At 36.2% G+C, this 16,112-nt stretch overlaps 1 protein-coding gene across 33 annotated transcripts in view; it reads right to left on the minus strand.

Annotated features, from left to right (window-relative positions):
- Positions 1-16,112, minus strand: part of ank3a (ankyrin 3a) — an 81,355-nt gene that overhangs the window by 42,375 nt on the left and 22,868 nt on the right. For 21 of the 33 annotated variants that reach the window (XM_026285672.1, XM_026285690.1, XM_026285674.1 and 18 more), the window contains exons 7-24: positions 15,805-15,828; positions 13,589-13,687; positions 12,859-12,957; positions 11,635-11,733; positions 11,143-11,340; positions 10,638-10,736; positions 10,358-10,456; positions 9,723-9,821; positions 9,380-9,577; positions 8,557-8,655; positions 6,851-6,949; positions 4,641-4,838; positions 4,448-4,546; positions 4,237-4,335; positions 4,045-4,143; positions 3,616-3,711; positions 2,938-3,010; positions 2,555-2,593 (exon numbers count right to left, since the gene is read on the minus strand). In XM_026285672.1, the coding sequence (XP_026141457.1) occupies positions 2,555-2,593; positions 2,938-3,010; positions 3,616-3,711; positions 4,045-4,143; positions 4,237-4,335; positions 4,448-4,546; positions 4,641-4,838; positions 6,851-6,949; positions 8,557-8,655; positions 9,380-9,577; positions 9,723-9,821; positions 10,358-10,456; positions 10,638-10,736; positions 11,143-11,340; positions 11,635-11,733; positions 12,859-12,957; positions 13,589-13,687; positions 15,805-15,828 (1,915 nt within the window). The remainder of the gene's footprint in view (positions 1-2,554; positions 2,594-2,937; positions 3,011-3,615; positions 3,712-4,044; positions 4,144-4,236; positions 4,336-4,447; positions 4,547-4,640; positions 4,839-6,850; positions 6,950-8,556; positions 8,656-9,379; positions 9,578-9,722; positions 9,822-10,357; positions 10,457-10,637; positions 10,737-11,142; positions 11,341-11,634; positions 11,734-12,858; positions 12,958-13,588; positions 13,688-15,804; positions 15,829-16,112) is intronic. The other 12 variants (XM_026285673.1, XM_026285704.1, XM_026285706.1 and 9 more) reach the window with 6 other exon arrangements.

Here is a 16,112-nt window from a genome sequence, read left to right on the forward strand (position 1 = left end):
TCACCCTGTCTAAAACAGAAGACACTGTATTTGACGCCATTCTGAGTTTCAAAAGTGTAGCCTACATTTAAATAATAAATCCGATCAGCGTCCAGCCGGTAAGCGCCGTATGCAGCAGAGCCCCAAAACACCGCAGTATTCTGACAAAGCCACAGTCCTATCAACACTCACATAAAAGCACTGCCATATCCCACTCCGACACAAATATGTCCGTTATTAGCGTATTCCTCCGATTATTTGTTCAGCTCGCAGGTGAAGCCTAGCTGTATCCTTCGAGAAAAAGACTGATGAAGATGACTCGGTGTGCTCATGTGAGAGTCGGTCGTCCCGAGCAGACCAGAACTCTCGTAGCACTGGATAAGCGAGATTCACATCCGTTCATTCGCCAGGTAAAAGTTAAATCACAAAGCACCCTGGGTCAAGTGAAGGAGGATCTACCAAAGCTGCACTCTCATATGTCAGGGGAGCTCTGCTCTCTTTCCAATCCAACCTCGCGCGCGCGCAGAAACAGAGCAGCACCAGTGTGTGTGTGTGTGTGTGTGTGCTGCTAAAGATTTTGCAGGTCTAGCAGCAAGTGCAAGGTGGTAATAAGACGCCAAGTACTGTCAACATACAGTAGTTCTCTCAAGAGAATGAAGGGAGTCACTGCAAGCACTTTTCCAATATAGCCTGCGTGTTCTGGTTTGGCTGTATTAGAGGGTCAAAATACAAATCACAAATACAAAGAAACCTGTTGATAACTGACCCGTGTGAACCACTTTCTTCTATGTTTGAAATACTCTTACAGTATCTGAATCATGTTATGCTTTACATTATATCTAATCTATTCATCTAATGGATTTATATCTAATAAATGTTGTCTTTTATCAGCTAATGTCAAGGTCTCCTCAGACACTGACACTCAGAGTCACTACAGAACATCCACAAAACTCATTACAAAGTATAAAGAACTTTACATAACTGTAAAGAAGCTGTGTGGAATTTGCTGAGCTAGGCACTGTGCTCTTGCACGATTGTAGGATGTATCAGGCTTTGATATTTAGCACATGAAATATCACCATTAAGATATTAAACTGACTACATTGTGATAAAATGCTAAAATAATGAAAACAGATCAATAAAAAGGATTAAATACAGGGTTCCCACAGCCCCAAAATTTTAAGTGTAATTTCCAGACCTGGAATAATTACGAAAAAACTATTTTAATACATCATTGAAAAAAAAAACTAAATAAAATAAAGGTAAAATAAATCAATTGTAAAATTTCTATGGTCAATATAAAAATGTTATATTTATGACAATAAAATTATATAAGGACTTTTAAAACAACAAAAGCTAATAAATTAACAATTATTTCCCTAAAATTACATAAAAATATTTATATATATATATATATATATATATATATATATATATATATATATATATATATATATATATATATATATATATATATATAACAAATTCTAAATAAAAGATTCATATAAAATATTAATCAAAATTATTTTTAAAAGTATTATACATAATACTAAAATAACACTGTTTATAAAATCTAAGAAAACTGTACATTTAAAAAATCTAATTTAATTTAATTAAAATCTAGACATGCAAAACGTTTCTGCAAGGAAGGACTACATTTAGGGTATAGCATATATAATTAGCGCAATATGAAAACAAATGTTAGTAGACTTCACCATAATATGACAACTAACAAGTGTATGAGTTACAAAATCAGATCGGGGATCAAAGGTGCAGTGTTCATTGCTTCTGACCGACATTAGACCTACAGTACATGCACAGCTTAATGGGATTACACAGATAACTTCCAGGATAACCTATGGATTTATTATAGGCGTCTGCTGTTAATACACACACACACATGCACTAATGCACACTTTACCTCTCAGCACTGCTAAGACAGCAGTTTCAACACTAGTCTTCAGCATTTTACTGTTTAGTCATATTCCAAGACTATCTCTCTATCGCTCTCCATTTTGCATGTCTCTTTCGCTCTCAGGTAGAGGGGTGACACCTGTGGGCCAAGTCAGTGTCACCTGCGCCATTGTGAGTGTATCTGCTGACACACGGTAATCGTATACCCTCATCCCTCCAAGTAACCATAGAGAGGAATGCAATGAGGGACATCAAGCTCATGAATATTTTAATGTTGCACCAGGAGACAAGAGAGAGATTTTGGCATCATAGTCAACACGTGGAGTGTTTTCTTCTCCTCCTGACACCAGCTTCACTCTATCCCTGGCAACTGTATGAGTCACATACAAGCTTTTGTGGGCATCTGTTATTGTGTTTCTATGTGTGAGCATTTGTAAATATGTTTTTATAAATATGAACAAAAAAAACTGTGTGTGAGAGTCAAGTTGGCTTAGACAGGAAATCACAGCAATCACACTCTGGCTGTGTGCATACAGACAAAACACACACAGCGCAATGCAAAGCCAGGCGAGAGGAATGCATCTAAACTAAGCAAGTGTGTGCATGAAGCGAGGGATGATTTTAGAGGGGAGGAAGAAAACAGAACTGCAGAAGCGTGTACCTTCTTCCCCATCAGCCAGAGCTTCATGATCTTTCACAGCTGTCAAACATACAGTACACAGCAATAGGTTAAATGTACATGCTCTCTCTCTCCCTCTCTCTCTCTCTCTCTCTCTCTCTCTCTCTCACTCTCTCTCACACACACACACACATACAGAATAATGAAGGCAGATAGTGTTAGCCCCTTGATCATGGTGCAAGCTAGTGGACAGCTGTCAAAATATCTATTAGAATATAAAAAATAAATAATATTTTAACAACTGCCTCACTGACTCTGGTCACAGCAGAGTAAAAAGTTATTTTCATCAGTATAACCCAAAATAGTTCACCAAGAAAGAGTGAAACTCTGTGTGTGTGTTTAGATCAGCAGTTAGTCAGTTTTACCTTCATCATCAGACATGTCGAGGAACTCATTCATGGTCTCCGGGACATTGATCTTGTGTTTCTCAGTTACAGGCTGGTCAAAAATGGAAAATATGCAAAATATTAGAGATACTCCTAATTCCATGAAAATAAATAGCAAACAATTGATAATTATATTCATAATATGACATAATACCACTTGTTTTTAAAGTCAATAACATAATACAGTTGTAAAAATTCTGGCTTAATATCGATAAGCTGATAATTACTATTATGTTAGTGCTGAATGTTAAATTATATTATAATATTATTAAAAGTATATAATAACATTAATATAAAAGGTTATACTATTTTGTTCAAATAAATAAAAAATAAAATCAATCATTTTAGATGCTCAGTAATTTAGAAAGTTTTATAGAATAGAAAAAAAACTGAATGACTAAATGAAAATGAATAAATATTCAAAAAAGCTTGAAACATAGTATATTCAAAAATGAAAATTTTAAATGAAGTTATGAAATAATGTAAGAATTAAATTCTTTGCTCAGAAGTGATTAGCATGATGTGGCTATGAATGCAAATAGCAAAAAATACAAATTGCATGGTATTACTTTATATGGTAATTGTGGACATTGAGGGTAGAGGATATTGATGGAACTAAGTCCGGATGCAGATGGTGATGCAGGTTGAATATGTTACCGTGGCAGTGAGGTTTTCATCTGTAACTCCTCTCAGCATGTCCACTACAGAGATGTACCCCAGTCGTCGAGCGATGGAGAGAGCTGTGTTACCATTCTGCCACACACAAACACAAAACAAAGACTTACTATCTGTATATGAGGCATTTTATATGAAGCATTTTTAAATGTAGGTATGATAAGCATTAGAGAGTGAGATTTGTGTTTATATTAAAGGTACACTACTGTAAATGCCTTTACTGTGACTTTTAATTAATTTAATGCATCCTAGTTTAAGAAAAGTATTAATTCTTAAAAAAAAAAAGAAGCATACTCACCCCAAACTTTTGAACAGTAGTGTATGTGTGTATGTGTGTATACAGTTCACTGCTGATCAAGGTTGACAGCTTGCTGAGTGAAGCAGATATTCCCAGCATGCCTCAGTACTCACCCCTGTGAGCTCATTGGGCGAAGCTCCATATTGAAGCAGCATATTAATGATGTGGGTGTGGCCTTGCTGTGCTGCTTGGTGTAGAGGTGTATAACCATTCTATGCGCAGAAAGACAAAGAAAGAGAGTCAGTTTACATGCAAAACAAGGTCATATCTCTAAATATATTTTGACAAGTTACAAACAGATATACCTTTGTTTTGGCATTAGGCTTGGCCTGATTCTCTAACAGGAAGTCGGCCATCTTCATGTTGCCATAGTGGCAAGCCACATGCAACGGAGTGTATCCACTCTATTAGGAGAATATGACAAAGAAGAGAATATCAGACACTGATACAGATACGCAGTATAGTCCTCAATGAATCTTTTAATCTATGGAAATACCATAAAACCTGGATCCTGACCTTGGTTTGGGCATCAATTTCTGCTCCATTGTTCAACAGCACTTCAACAACTCCTGACCTGTCGTCCTGTGCAGCCAGGTGCAGCGGTGTGAGACCGCTCTGTTTTAACAAACACACACCGTGAGACAAACTAATACTTATTCTCAACCGTGTGCTGTGTGTATGTGTAATATGCATGTGTAAGTATGTTTACCTTATTGCCCATATTAACATTAGCCTGTTTGGTGAGCAGCAGGGACACGAGGTCCACACTGCCCTCCTGTGCAGCGAGGTGGAGGGGGCTGATGCCCTGACGGGTCACTGTGTTACACTCCGCCCCATATTCCAGCAACGTTGTCCCAATCTCCAACTGATTCTTCTTAGCTGCGATATGGAGAGGTGTGTAGCCATTCTAGAGAGAATGAGAGAGAAACTACTATACTATGCAGGCATGCAATAACCTTTTCTTCTTTTTCTTTTGACTTGAGTACACAAACCAATCAGCATTTCTCAAATTTAGCAAAACAGAGATTGTCAGAAGGAACCAAGCACTTCACTCCCCTCAAATCCCTAGCCTGTTACCATGATGACTATGTTAATACTACTCTGGATAACTCTGGGAAAATGCAAGCTGTGAATTTTGGAATTGCAAAATCATATACTTAATCCTTATTGTAGTCTTGTTTTCAATAAAAATATCTAAAAGTGCTAAAACAAGATCAATTTAGTGTTTTTTTTTTAAATATGAGATTGCAGGAATAATAGTATTACAGTCCTTTTACATTTGCCGAACACTAGCCTAATCTAAATTAAAGGCAAAATCACTGAAAAAAAGAGAATAAAAAAAACTAATTATAATTTTAAAAAAATGAAAACTTTTGCAAACAAATGCAAAAACATTGAAATATCTTTTTTCCCCCAATGAAATTTTTCCCATTTATTTTTGTCCATTTATGAACTCCAAACAAAATGAAGTGAGGCTTGCTTTAAAAAAAAAAAAAAAGAATAAAAACTGTTTGAAAATAGGTAAGAAAAGCATACTTTATACGAGACACATTCTTTAAAAATGTTGTTACTCAGTTAAAATGATGTAGAAATAATGGGTTTTTATTAATTTACTGGACAACAATTAAAAATAATTAGGGCTGGTAATTTAACGCGTTAATTAGATTAATTAATTATGGAGAAAAATAATGCATCAAAATTATTAACGCATTTAATGCACTTGTCCCACCCCAGACCTATGTGGATCATCTACCATTTCATAGTCAACAACCTACTGCTGATGGAGCCTAGAGAATATCCCTTAAATTCAAGATATGGTGCAAAATGCCCGTTTGTAAATGTGTCTCATAGTTAAGAAATATTACACGAGCTTGTAGGCCAAGTGCAATATCACACAAGTCCAAATGTGATAAGTTACTCATCTTATACAACAGTTCATTAAGAAGTTAATATTGTGTTATTTTAGACACAGTGCTGTCTGTTTTGCTAAATTTTGCCAACTAGAAGATAAAGACAAAGCAGAACTGTTCATCTCCGAGCAATCAAAGGGGCATTTCATTTCTTAATCCACGTTTTGAACTATTTGGTGGATCGACATCAACAAGCCTAATGATTCAATGAACCATTCATAAAGAACTCTTTACTTCACTCCTGAATGAATCACCATTTAAACGAATCAAATGAATGAATAAATGACTCGATGACTTAATCATTAAGACATTACCACCACCTGCTGGCAGTTTATTATATTATTTAGAGTATCATTTCATTAAAGAAATAATTTAATATTTTCATAGTAATAATAATCAAATTAAGAAAATAAATTATTAAAGTTATAGTTCACCCAACCAAAAAAATACAATTATGTCATCATTAACTCACATGGTCGAAAAGAATATATGTAATAAATGTTATCAGACAAAATATTTCTTGCTGGACCTACTTTTTGTAATCTCTGTTTGATGCTTTGCACAACAATGACTTTAAATGATCTTTTCAGAGTAATTTCTCCATATTTGATGTGCGATTAATTAGATTAATTAATCACCACAAAATGTAATTAATTCGATTAAAAATTTTAATCGCTTACCAGCCCTAAAAATAATGATTAAAAAAGATTTTTGCAGAGCACAGTGTTAGAATACAGCCTGTTTAACAACTCTTCTGTGCTGTTGTGTGCCATTTTGAGTTCATGTAGTTTAATTTACTTAGAGTTTATCAGATATCCTGCAATTTAACATCAACTTTTTAGTCTAAGACTTCCTCCACAGATGTGATCTGTACATGGCAACAAATCACAAACAGCACATTGTGCCTCTTGAGATGTGATCTTGTAAGGTCAATAATAGCCACTCTAGATTTCAATGGCAAACAGCACGAAAGGGTTAATCCAGCAACCCAGCCTCGGTGTGTGTGTACCTTCGCAGCAGAATGAGGAGATGCTCCCTGGTCCAGCAGTAACAGAGCCACTCTCTGATTATCATAGTGAGCAGCCACATGCAGCGGTGTTAACCCAGTCTATAATATACACACAGACCCAAGCACGATAACAAACACCAGCATGCACACACACATACACAAACACAGGACGCATGCATGTATGCCAGCACATACAGTACATGAGTGTGCACAAGGGAGGTGTAAACACACACACACACACACACACACACACACACATAAATACACACAAACACACCATGTCAAAGTTAGAAGGAAGAAATTCCAGCAAACCAAATTAAGATAGCAGCATGAGTTCACACATAGTATGACATGAAAAAACACTTTCACAGGATGAGTGTGCCTTTGCTTAACACAGATTAAAGGGAATAGTTCACCCAAAAATGTATTTTATGGAATGTACTTTACCTTAGACCATCCAAGATGTAGATGTGTTTTTTAGCATTAATCATTACTTGCTCACCAACTGATCCTCTGGAGTGAATGGGTGCCGTCAGAATGAGAGTCCAAACAGCTGGTAAAAACATCACAATAATCCAAACAACTCCAGTCCATCAGTTAATGTCTAAAGCAAAAAAGCGATGTATTTATAAGTAACAAGTGCATCATTAAATTTTTTTAACTTTAGACCCTTTTCTGGACAAAATATGAGTCTATAACTCATAATAATTAATATTTTTACCTTGAGCTAAAATTTAAGTTAAAAGATGCCTTGATGGATTTGTTTCTTACAAAGATGAATCTTTTCACTTCACAAGGCATTAACTGATGGACTGTAGTCTTGTGTTTTAATTATAGATTATTATGATGTATTTATCAGCTGTTTGGACTCTAATTCTGACGGCACCCATTCACTGCAGAGGATCCACTGGGGAGCAAGTGATCAAATGCTACATTTCTCCAAATATTTTGCCAAAAGTTCTGAGGGTATGTACATTTTCAGCAAAAATAAAATTTTGGGGTAACCTACTCCATTAGGCTCCTATGTCATAATTTCATATCTGCACCGTTGTATTTATTAAAAAGAATAATCTATGTTAAGGAAACCAGACCCTCATGACAACACAGCTGACTTAATAACACTGGAAACACAGCAAAATTGGTCAGCTCTGTAAATATATATCTTTCAATAAAGCTAGTTATGACAGTCATACTTTGTAATGCAAGAATAGTGAGGAGGAACCATTTGGGGAAAGGTTGACACAGATGAACAGACGAAGACAATTGAAGGCCCTGTCCCAAATAACGCCCTTGGCCCTTGTGGTCTAAGGCGTCATGGTTTGGCTGGTTATCTTGGCCCAGTTAGCTGCTAGTCAACGTTGTAACTACACCATCTGGCTACAAAAATCAGGTTTCTTTATCTAAGGCCATTCAAAAATAGCTTTTATATTTAATGTTCTCTTACTGTTTTTTTTGTAAGCAGACACAAGTATTTCTTTACAGTACAGTAAACGTTTTACCAATGCCCTATTTTATTTTTTTCTGACATTTGAATCACAATGTCAAATGGGACACCACACGAACAACCATGATGTCTACATCAAATTTTGGGACAGGACCAAGCTGTGTTATGTAAAGAAATGTAAACCACCATGCATAATTTGGCATATTTTTAGATGTGGTTGTGCATAAAACTGTGTGCATAATGTTTGCTTTTGTTCACCAACCTTTCCTGCTGCATCCGGCGCAGCTTTCTTCTGCAGCAGAAGATTGGCTACTTCCAACTGCCCATACTTTGCAGCCACATGCAGGGGAGTGAATCCTTTCTGTGGATGTATATGTGGTACGGATAAAGAAAAAAAAAAAGAAAAGATGCATATTTATGCTATTTTCATTATGACAGAGCAAGGAGAATAAAGCACTATGCACACAAACCACATATAGTGGAGTCCAGAAAATGTTTTTGACAAAAGTCTTAAATGTTCACTTTGTCTCTTTATATATTTAATAAAAAATACAGTAATATTGTGAAATATTACTATTTAAAATAACCGTTTTCTTTTTAATATATTTTACACTGTAATTCCTGTGATGGCAAAGCTGAATTTTCAGCAGCCAGTCTTTAGTGTCACTTGATCCTTCAGAAATCATTATAACATTCTCACTTGGTGCTCAAGAAACATTTATTATTATTATAGATGCTGAAAACATTTGTGCTGCTTAATATTTTGTGTAAAACATGATTCTTTTTTTTCAGGAGTATATGATAAATAGAAAGTTATTTATTTATTTGAAACCAAAATCTTTCGTAAAATTATAAATGTCTTTAGTGTTACTTTTGTTCAATTTAATGCATATTCACTAACAGTATCCATTTCATTCCAAAAAAACTTGTAGTGACACCAAACGGTAATGTACTATATTTTACATGATGACTTTTACTTGTTTACTTTTTCAAAATCCTAAAACTTTACTAATATCCACATTTAAATTCCAAATGTTCAATGTGGTCAATGTGATTACACAGCACACACACACACACACACACACCTTAGTTGTTGCAGACAGGGATGTTCCCTGCTCCAGTAGGAGTGCTGCTATCTCCTGATGACCCTCGCGGGCGGCGAGGTGGAGAGGGGTGTAGCCAGAGGTGGTGGCAGCATTGGGTAACGCCCCCTTCTGCAGCAACTGCTGCACAATCTCCAATTTTCCCAGCCGGCTAGCTATATGCAGGGCTGTTTGGTCATCCTAGAAATTGTCATTATGGAAATAGAGAGTGAAAGAGAGAGACAGAGCAATGTTAGGGAAAACTGCTCATCTGTCATGTTCTAATCATGTGTGTGATGGGATGTGGACAGTGGTTTATTCAAATTTGTGCTAAGGTGTGTCTCACCTTGGCTTTGATGTCCACTTTAGCACCATTCTGTAGCAGGTATCTGACAACATCAGCCTGGCCGGCTCTTGCTGCCATGTGCAATGCTGTTTCACCTCTCTACAACAAAATATTTGATGAAGTGCTTGTAAGATGTAAGCTTTAATATATTCATTCAAAATGCATTTTAAACTCATTATTACATAATAATATCGTGATGTAATATTTGTTTTGAAAAAAATTCAAAGAAGGATAAAAAATATATTATTCATTATTCCAGTATAGCCATTATAAATTCAAATCAATATAAAGAAAATAATAATATTTTCTTTAATACATTTTAACCAAAACTTTCCCACATGTACATTTTGTATTGATTTTCTCATGCAAACTACAATCACACTTAAGAAAAAAACATTTTATTAAAGCAATACAATTTAAACTATCCAACTCAAAATAATAAAGAACAGTCATTTTAAATGACATGTGGAAGAGGAAGCCATATGCTGTATTAACAAATGAAGATATTCCATGTCTGACAGAATGTTTATAATGATAGAACTGCATTTACAAAAGTAAAAGTTAAGTTTCACAGAATGACCCACAGTACAGATACTGTATCTGTGAGTGACACTGTACTTAAAGAGGAAACGTACCACGTTGGTGGTGTTGGGTGAGGCTCCATGATGTGTGAGCTGTTTCACTATGTTCTCATGACCCATAAATGCAGCAACATGGATGGGCGTCAACCCCGACTAAAGCATCCAAACAAAACACAAACAAACACTGAAACATATATAACACTGCTTGTGCTTTTATGTTTTCCAAGCATATACACAAAAACTGTGAGCATTAAACTCGTTTTTAGTTCTTTTCTGGTACGAGATCATATCACATAAGTTATTAATAAACATCCAATCCTCATATTTCTCTCACCTCAGTGACCGCCTGCATTGATGCCCCGTGTTTCAGCAGCAGTTCCATCACCTTCGTTCGGTTCTTCTTACAGGCAATATGAAGAGGTGTGAAGCCGTTCTGTGGATGTAGAAACAAACATGCTCTGCTTGACTGAGATGCCACCACACCCACCTTTACCAGAAGTGGAGAACCACAAAAACCTTCTTCTGGTTGATCGAACCCACTGTATTGTGTAATAAAGCCGTGTGCTGCTGTTCACTTGATCTGTTTTAAACACAGATCAAGTTATTTCTAAACTGTCAGAAGCATGTCTCAGTATTACCATGGCAACATGCTCACATTGTGTCACCCTCCCTGCAACAACTGTGTTTTTGTCTCACACATTGTGAAGCGAGAGATTAACATTCATACAGCTGCATGAACCCAGTCACTCCAAGAACGAAACGCAGAAAGAAAAGGAAACAGCAAGAGAATATTTTCTAAGTTTTAATGTGTATGGCTCTCTTTTTCTCTCTGCTCTCACCAGGGCTTTAGCATTAGGGTTGGCCTTCTTATCCACGATGACTTTGGCCACTTTGTAATGTCCGCAGTGAGCAGCCACGTGCAGTGGCGTCAGGTAATCGTTGGTGACATCATCCACGGGAGCATTGTGCTGAAGGAGCAGCTGGACACAGTTCAGGTGATCCCCTTGGGTCGCCATGTGCAGCGGAGACAGACCGTTCTATAGCAAACCAAAAAATAGCAATGGACATTTAATAGATTACAAAAATGTATATAATTTAAAAAATATATAAAACCACTATATGCTTTGGCACAGTCTATGGTGAGATTTCAGATTCCTGCAATTCTGATAGCAAAGAGGGCCTGATAAACATGTCACTTCTGTAGAAATAATAGCCACATGAGGGCAGTCTTAAGCATGAGCAGAAAGTATGAGTAAATCAGCGATCAAGAATACCCCCACACACACATAGAGGCAAAGTAATTCTTGAGGTCAGAGAAGCAGAGGTCTTACTTTCGTTTTGGACAAGATGGGAGCTCCCCTGTCCAGCAGCATCTCAACAACCTGCTCATGTCCACTGCGTGCGCCACAATGCAGAGGGGTTAAACCGTCCTTTACACACACACACACACACACACACACACACACAGGCAAAAACAAAGATAAAATGTTACATAATATTAAAAACGTACCCTCTGAGATCATACTCTTTAGAACAGCTGATACGACTGACAAACCTCAGCACCTCCAGATGCTCCACTGATACTATATGCTGACCTGCTTGATATTTCTTGCAAAGCTATTCAACTTTAGGCAGTATAAAGTATCCTTGTTTTGGATCTTGCCTGAGAGTTACCTTTACTGATGCACCAACACTTTATTTATTTATTGAAAAATATTTATTGATATTAATTTAATTTAATTTAACTGTGAGTCACCTAATTTTATTGGGTGCCCTTACAGGAATTCTAAGCTAATGTTGACATACAGTATTTACAAGGTGAATAATGTTCTCTGAAGGTCAAAGGGTGAGCTACTATATATAACTGCAGGAACATCCTAAGAAGCTGCCTGACATTTTCCTTAAGGTTAAGCTTGCTGAATCACAGATTCATTTTGGCAAAAGTCTTGTTATTCCTATACTAAAGGTTTATTTTATATGTCTATTTCCATAGTTGCACATTTAAGTTTGTGGTCACGAAGATTAAATTTATAGGGATTTTTGAAATAAATTAATACTTTTATTCAAAATAGATACATTTAAATGACAGAAATTAGTTTAAATTGACAATTCAATAAATACATTTATAATGTTAAAAGGATTTACATTTGACATTGATGCTGTGGGGTTCAAAAGAAAAATCAAAGAATCCTGAAAAAAAGCTTCCACAAAAAATTTTAACATTGACCATATTAAGAAAAACAACGTGCACAACAATGTTTCTTGAGCTCCAAAACAGCATATCTGAATAATATCTGAAGGATCATGTGACACTGAAAATTGTAGTAATGAACATTCAGCTTTGCCATCGGATATAAATTACATGCATTGCATGAAATATATATTAAAACAGAAAACAGTTATTTAAAATATTTTGCAATATTACTGTTTTTATTGTAATTTTTTTTTTTAAACATGTTAAAAACATTTAAAAAATCTTTATGGCCCCACACAATGGTAGTGTAACTTGTGGTAATTTGTAGCATAGCATACACTTGAATGTGTGTGTGTGTTACCTTGGTCTTGGCATCAATTTTTGCTCCACGGTCCAGCAGCAACTTAACCATGTTTCCATTCCCTCTCTTAGCCGCCACATGCAGTGGAGTGATGTCATTCTGTATGCAACCCACACAAACACCATAGGACACACCACAAATACAAGAGAGATAGTTACAAACACAATCCACGATATTAAATCAAAATAACAATAATAATATTTCTGTGAAAGAATACAAAATATTCTGAATGGCATATGAGATGCATTGTGACCATGTGCATGTGACCCTCAGGCTGCAGCAGATTCATACTTGAGCTTGTTTAGACTGAGCCGGCCATATGACAGTTTAGAGAGATCAGCCGAGAGGGCATTTGGCAGACGTACACACACACACACACACACACACATGCAAACTCACAAAGAGCCTTAGGCAGATCATTTAGCTCATACATCAAAACACTTAAGGAGCATTTTAGGCTGGAGTCTGGTAATGCTACAACATTAATGCAATACTGCCCCTATTTGACAATCAGAGGAACTGCATGACCACAGTCATACTGAAACTTGAAGTCTTGATACATTTTGAATGGGAATCAGTTCCCCTAAATGGTATATTCAAAACTGTGTATTCCAAATAATTAGCATAAGGTCAAAGATCTGTATAAAATTATAACAGATTTCGGAGGATAATTTCCCTTTAAACTGATAAAATTGGTCCACTGAAGCAGTAGATGGTGCTGTGATCTCACCCTTGCCATGAAGTCCACTGCTGCTCCTCTGTTTAACAGTAGTGTTGCTACGTTGATGTTTCCATAGTGGGCAGCAATGTGGAGAGGAGTGAAACCGCTCTGATGACAAGAAAGACAAAGAGCAGAATTGTTAAACAATTATTTATGAGTCCATTTAGCTTCCCGTGCTTGTTTATACTTGGGATTATCTGTGTTCTCTTGCTACTAATTATGATCCTCTCTTTAATGGCTAAATAAAATTATATAGCCCCATTACAAATAATCACAAATTATTTAATTTGTATTCTTTACATTCTATCAATAAATACGTAAAAATAAACTCTTTATATAATATAAGAACATTCTGAATATGAAAGGCAGCTGTCAAAGCGAGATGGAGGTGTTCGGTAGGCTGCATTGCAGTAAAGGCCTTCCAGTCATGGAGATTTCCATCTCAATTAGCCAATAATCCGACACAAAGCAGGTGGTGCTCAGCATAGCCCTTCCCCGCCTCTGTTTGCTCTCTCATCTCCAAAGGAAAGGGGCTCCACCCATTTTGAGGGGAATTATTGTAATTATTAGCCACAGGCATGAATGGAAAAACATTTCCAGCTGCACAGTAATAGACTGTGATATTTACAGAACTAACTATAGACAGGAGACAACACATACTGTCACCTATGAGGAGAACGGAATGAACATTCTCATAGATTATCACAATACAGTCATCATGATCAATGAATTCACATTTCTATACACTCAAAAATCCCTTGAAATGTTTCAAATTCATGGACATGGCACTTTGCTCTTTACATGTGGTTGTTAGTTTGCAATTAAGCAATGTTCTCTATCATGCAAAACTGTGAACTCTAAATCTACAAGGCCAAACTGCTGTTGCTTGCCGTGTTGGCAATCCTGACCATGCACATGTGCAGATTCTTTTTGCAACATTGCAACAATTCTAAACTGTGAGATTTCCAGCTGTTTAACTGAAACCGAGGGAGGTATTTGTCTAAAGGCCCATGCACAAGCCCCAGAGAGGGAGGACTAAACTACCAGACCATCTCATCTCTGCAGCTGGCCAGCCGGGTTCCTCTTTCACAGCCAAACCAAATGAATAGATGTCTCACAACATCTAATGCTCAAAGGAACAACATGCTACATCCAGTCAGTAATAAAAGCTTTTTAAAAGGTCAAAACTTAAAATGTACCATTTGCTCACTTATACAGTAGCAGGATGTGCCAGTGAACATTTGCATAATGCAGTACTCTTCTCTTCATCTTGAAAAGGCCAGATGAACTTTCACAAACATTTTAAACTTTTTCAGTCCAAAATACTCTACTGCATTTATTCCCGTTTTGCATGAGAAAATCAAGCCAGTTTTTCTTATAATAGTTAAATAGTAAATAGTTTTGTTTCAAAAACAAAAAGTTTGTGAATATTTTATAGTATATTTAAACTGTTATAGGTCTTTAAGACTGTACATTTTAGAGTCATTAAATGGTTTGACAAATGGAATTTTAATTCCTGCAAAAAAGACAAATTATTAAATTCTAACTATTTCTTTCACAATCAACTGATGATTGAAAAATGAAGGTGGTGGCAATTATAATTGAAAAGGAGCATTTAATTATGAAGAACAAGATCAATATTTTTGGCCTGATTAAAGAAAAATTAAATTAAATTAAATTGCCTAAAAGCCACAAAACTCCTGTTATGATATTGTATAATGGTGTCCTTTAAAAGTGAACTATAACAATCATGTTTGATCTACATATTGTCCAGCAAAAGTAGACTAGATCTAGTGCTATTTTACTTCACATGTTGAGATGAAAACCTCTCTACAAACAATATCTCATCAACGGACTCTAAAAACTGGAACACTTGAACTCCCAGTTTCTATTTACTGATATTAACATCAGTACTAGCAACCACACACCACCACTGACACAAAACTCTGTTCACCAATCAGAAAGCTGAATGTTTAGATGTGGAACCCCGGCCTGTAGCTGCAGAAATCAAAACATGCTTCAGCTCTCCACCCAAAGCATGGTCTCATTCCTCCATCCCCAGAGAGGGAGGGCACATAGCGAATAAGAGAAGAGAAAACAGGAAATGATACAGAAATAGAGATGGTAGACCAAGGGTGGGAACAACACGAGGGGTGTTCTAGGCAAAGCAGGGGTGGAGGTAGGGGTCAACAGCTTAATGTGCTTAATGTTTATCGTGGCTATACCTCTGTCATTCTATTCACCATCATCTACGTTGAGATGTGAGGAAAGGAGAGAATGGCCAGTTAGTGAACACTGACAGGTAAACCAAAACAAAGAAACTATAGACAGGACTAAGTGTGGGTGAGTGAGTTAGAAGATAAAAATAACACAAATCACATTTAAAATCAAAACATATGGACAGAGCATATGAAAAACTGCTCTTGATTACATTATAAAATATGTCAAAAGATGTGGGTGAAGGAAAGTGTGTGTGTGTGTGTGTACATATATTTGAAAAGCAAAATGTTGTTTCTGTAAGATTTAGTGATAG

This window comes from Carassius auratus, chromosome 17 (genome assembly GCF_003368295.1).
Source record: "Carassius auratus strain Wakin chromosome 17, ASM336829v1, whole genome shotgun sequence".
NCBI classification, from domain to species: domain Eukaryota; kingdom Metazoa; phylum Chordata; class Actinopteri; order Cypriniformes; family Cyprinidae; genus Carassius; species Carassius auratus.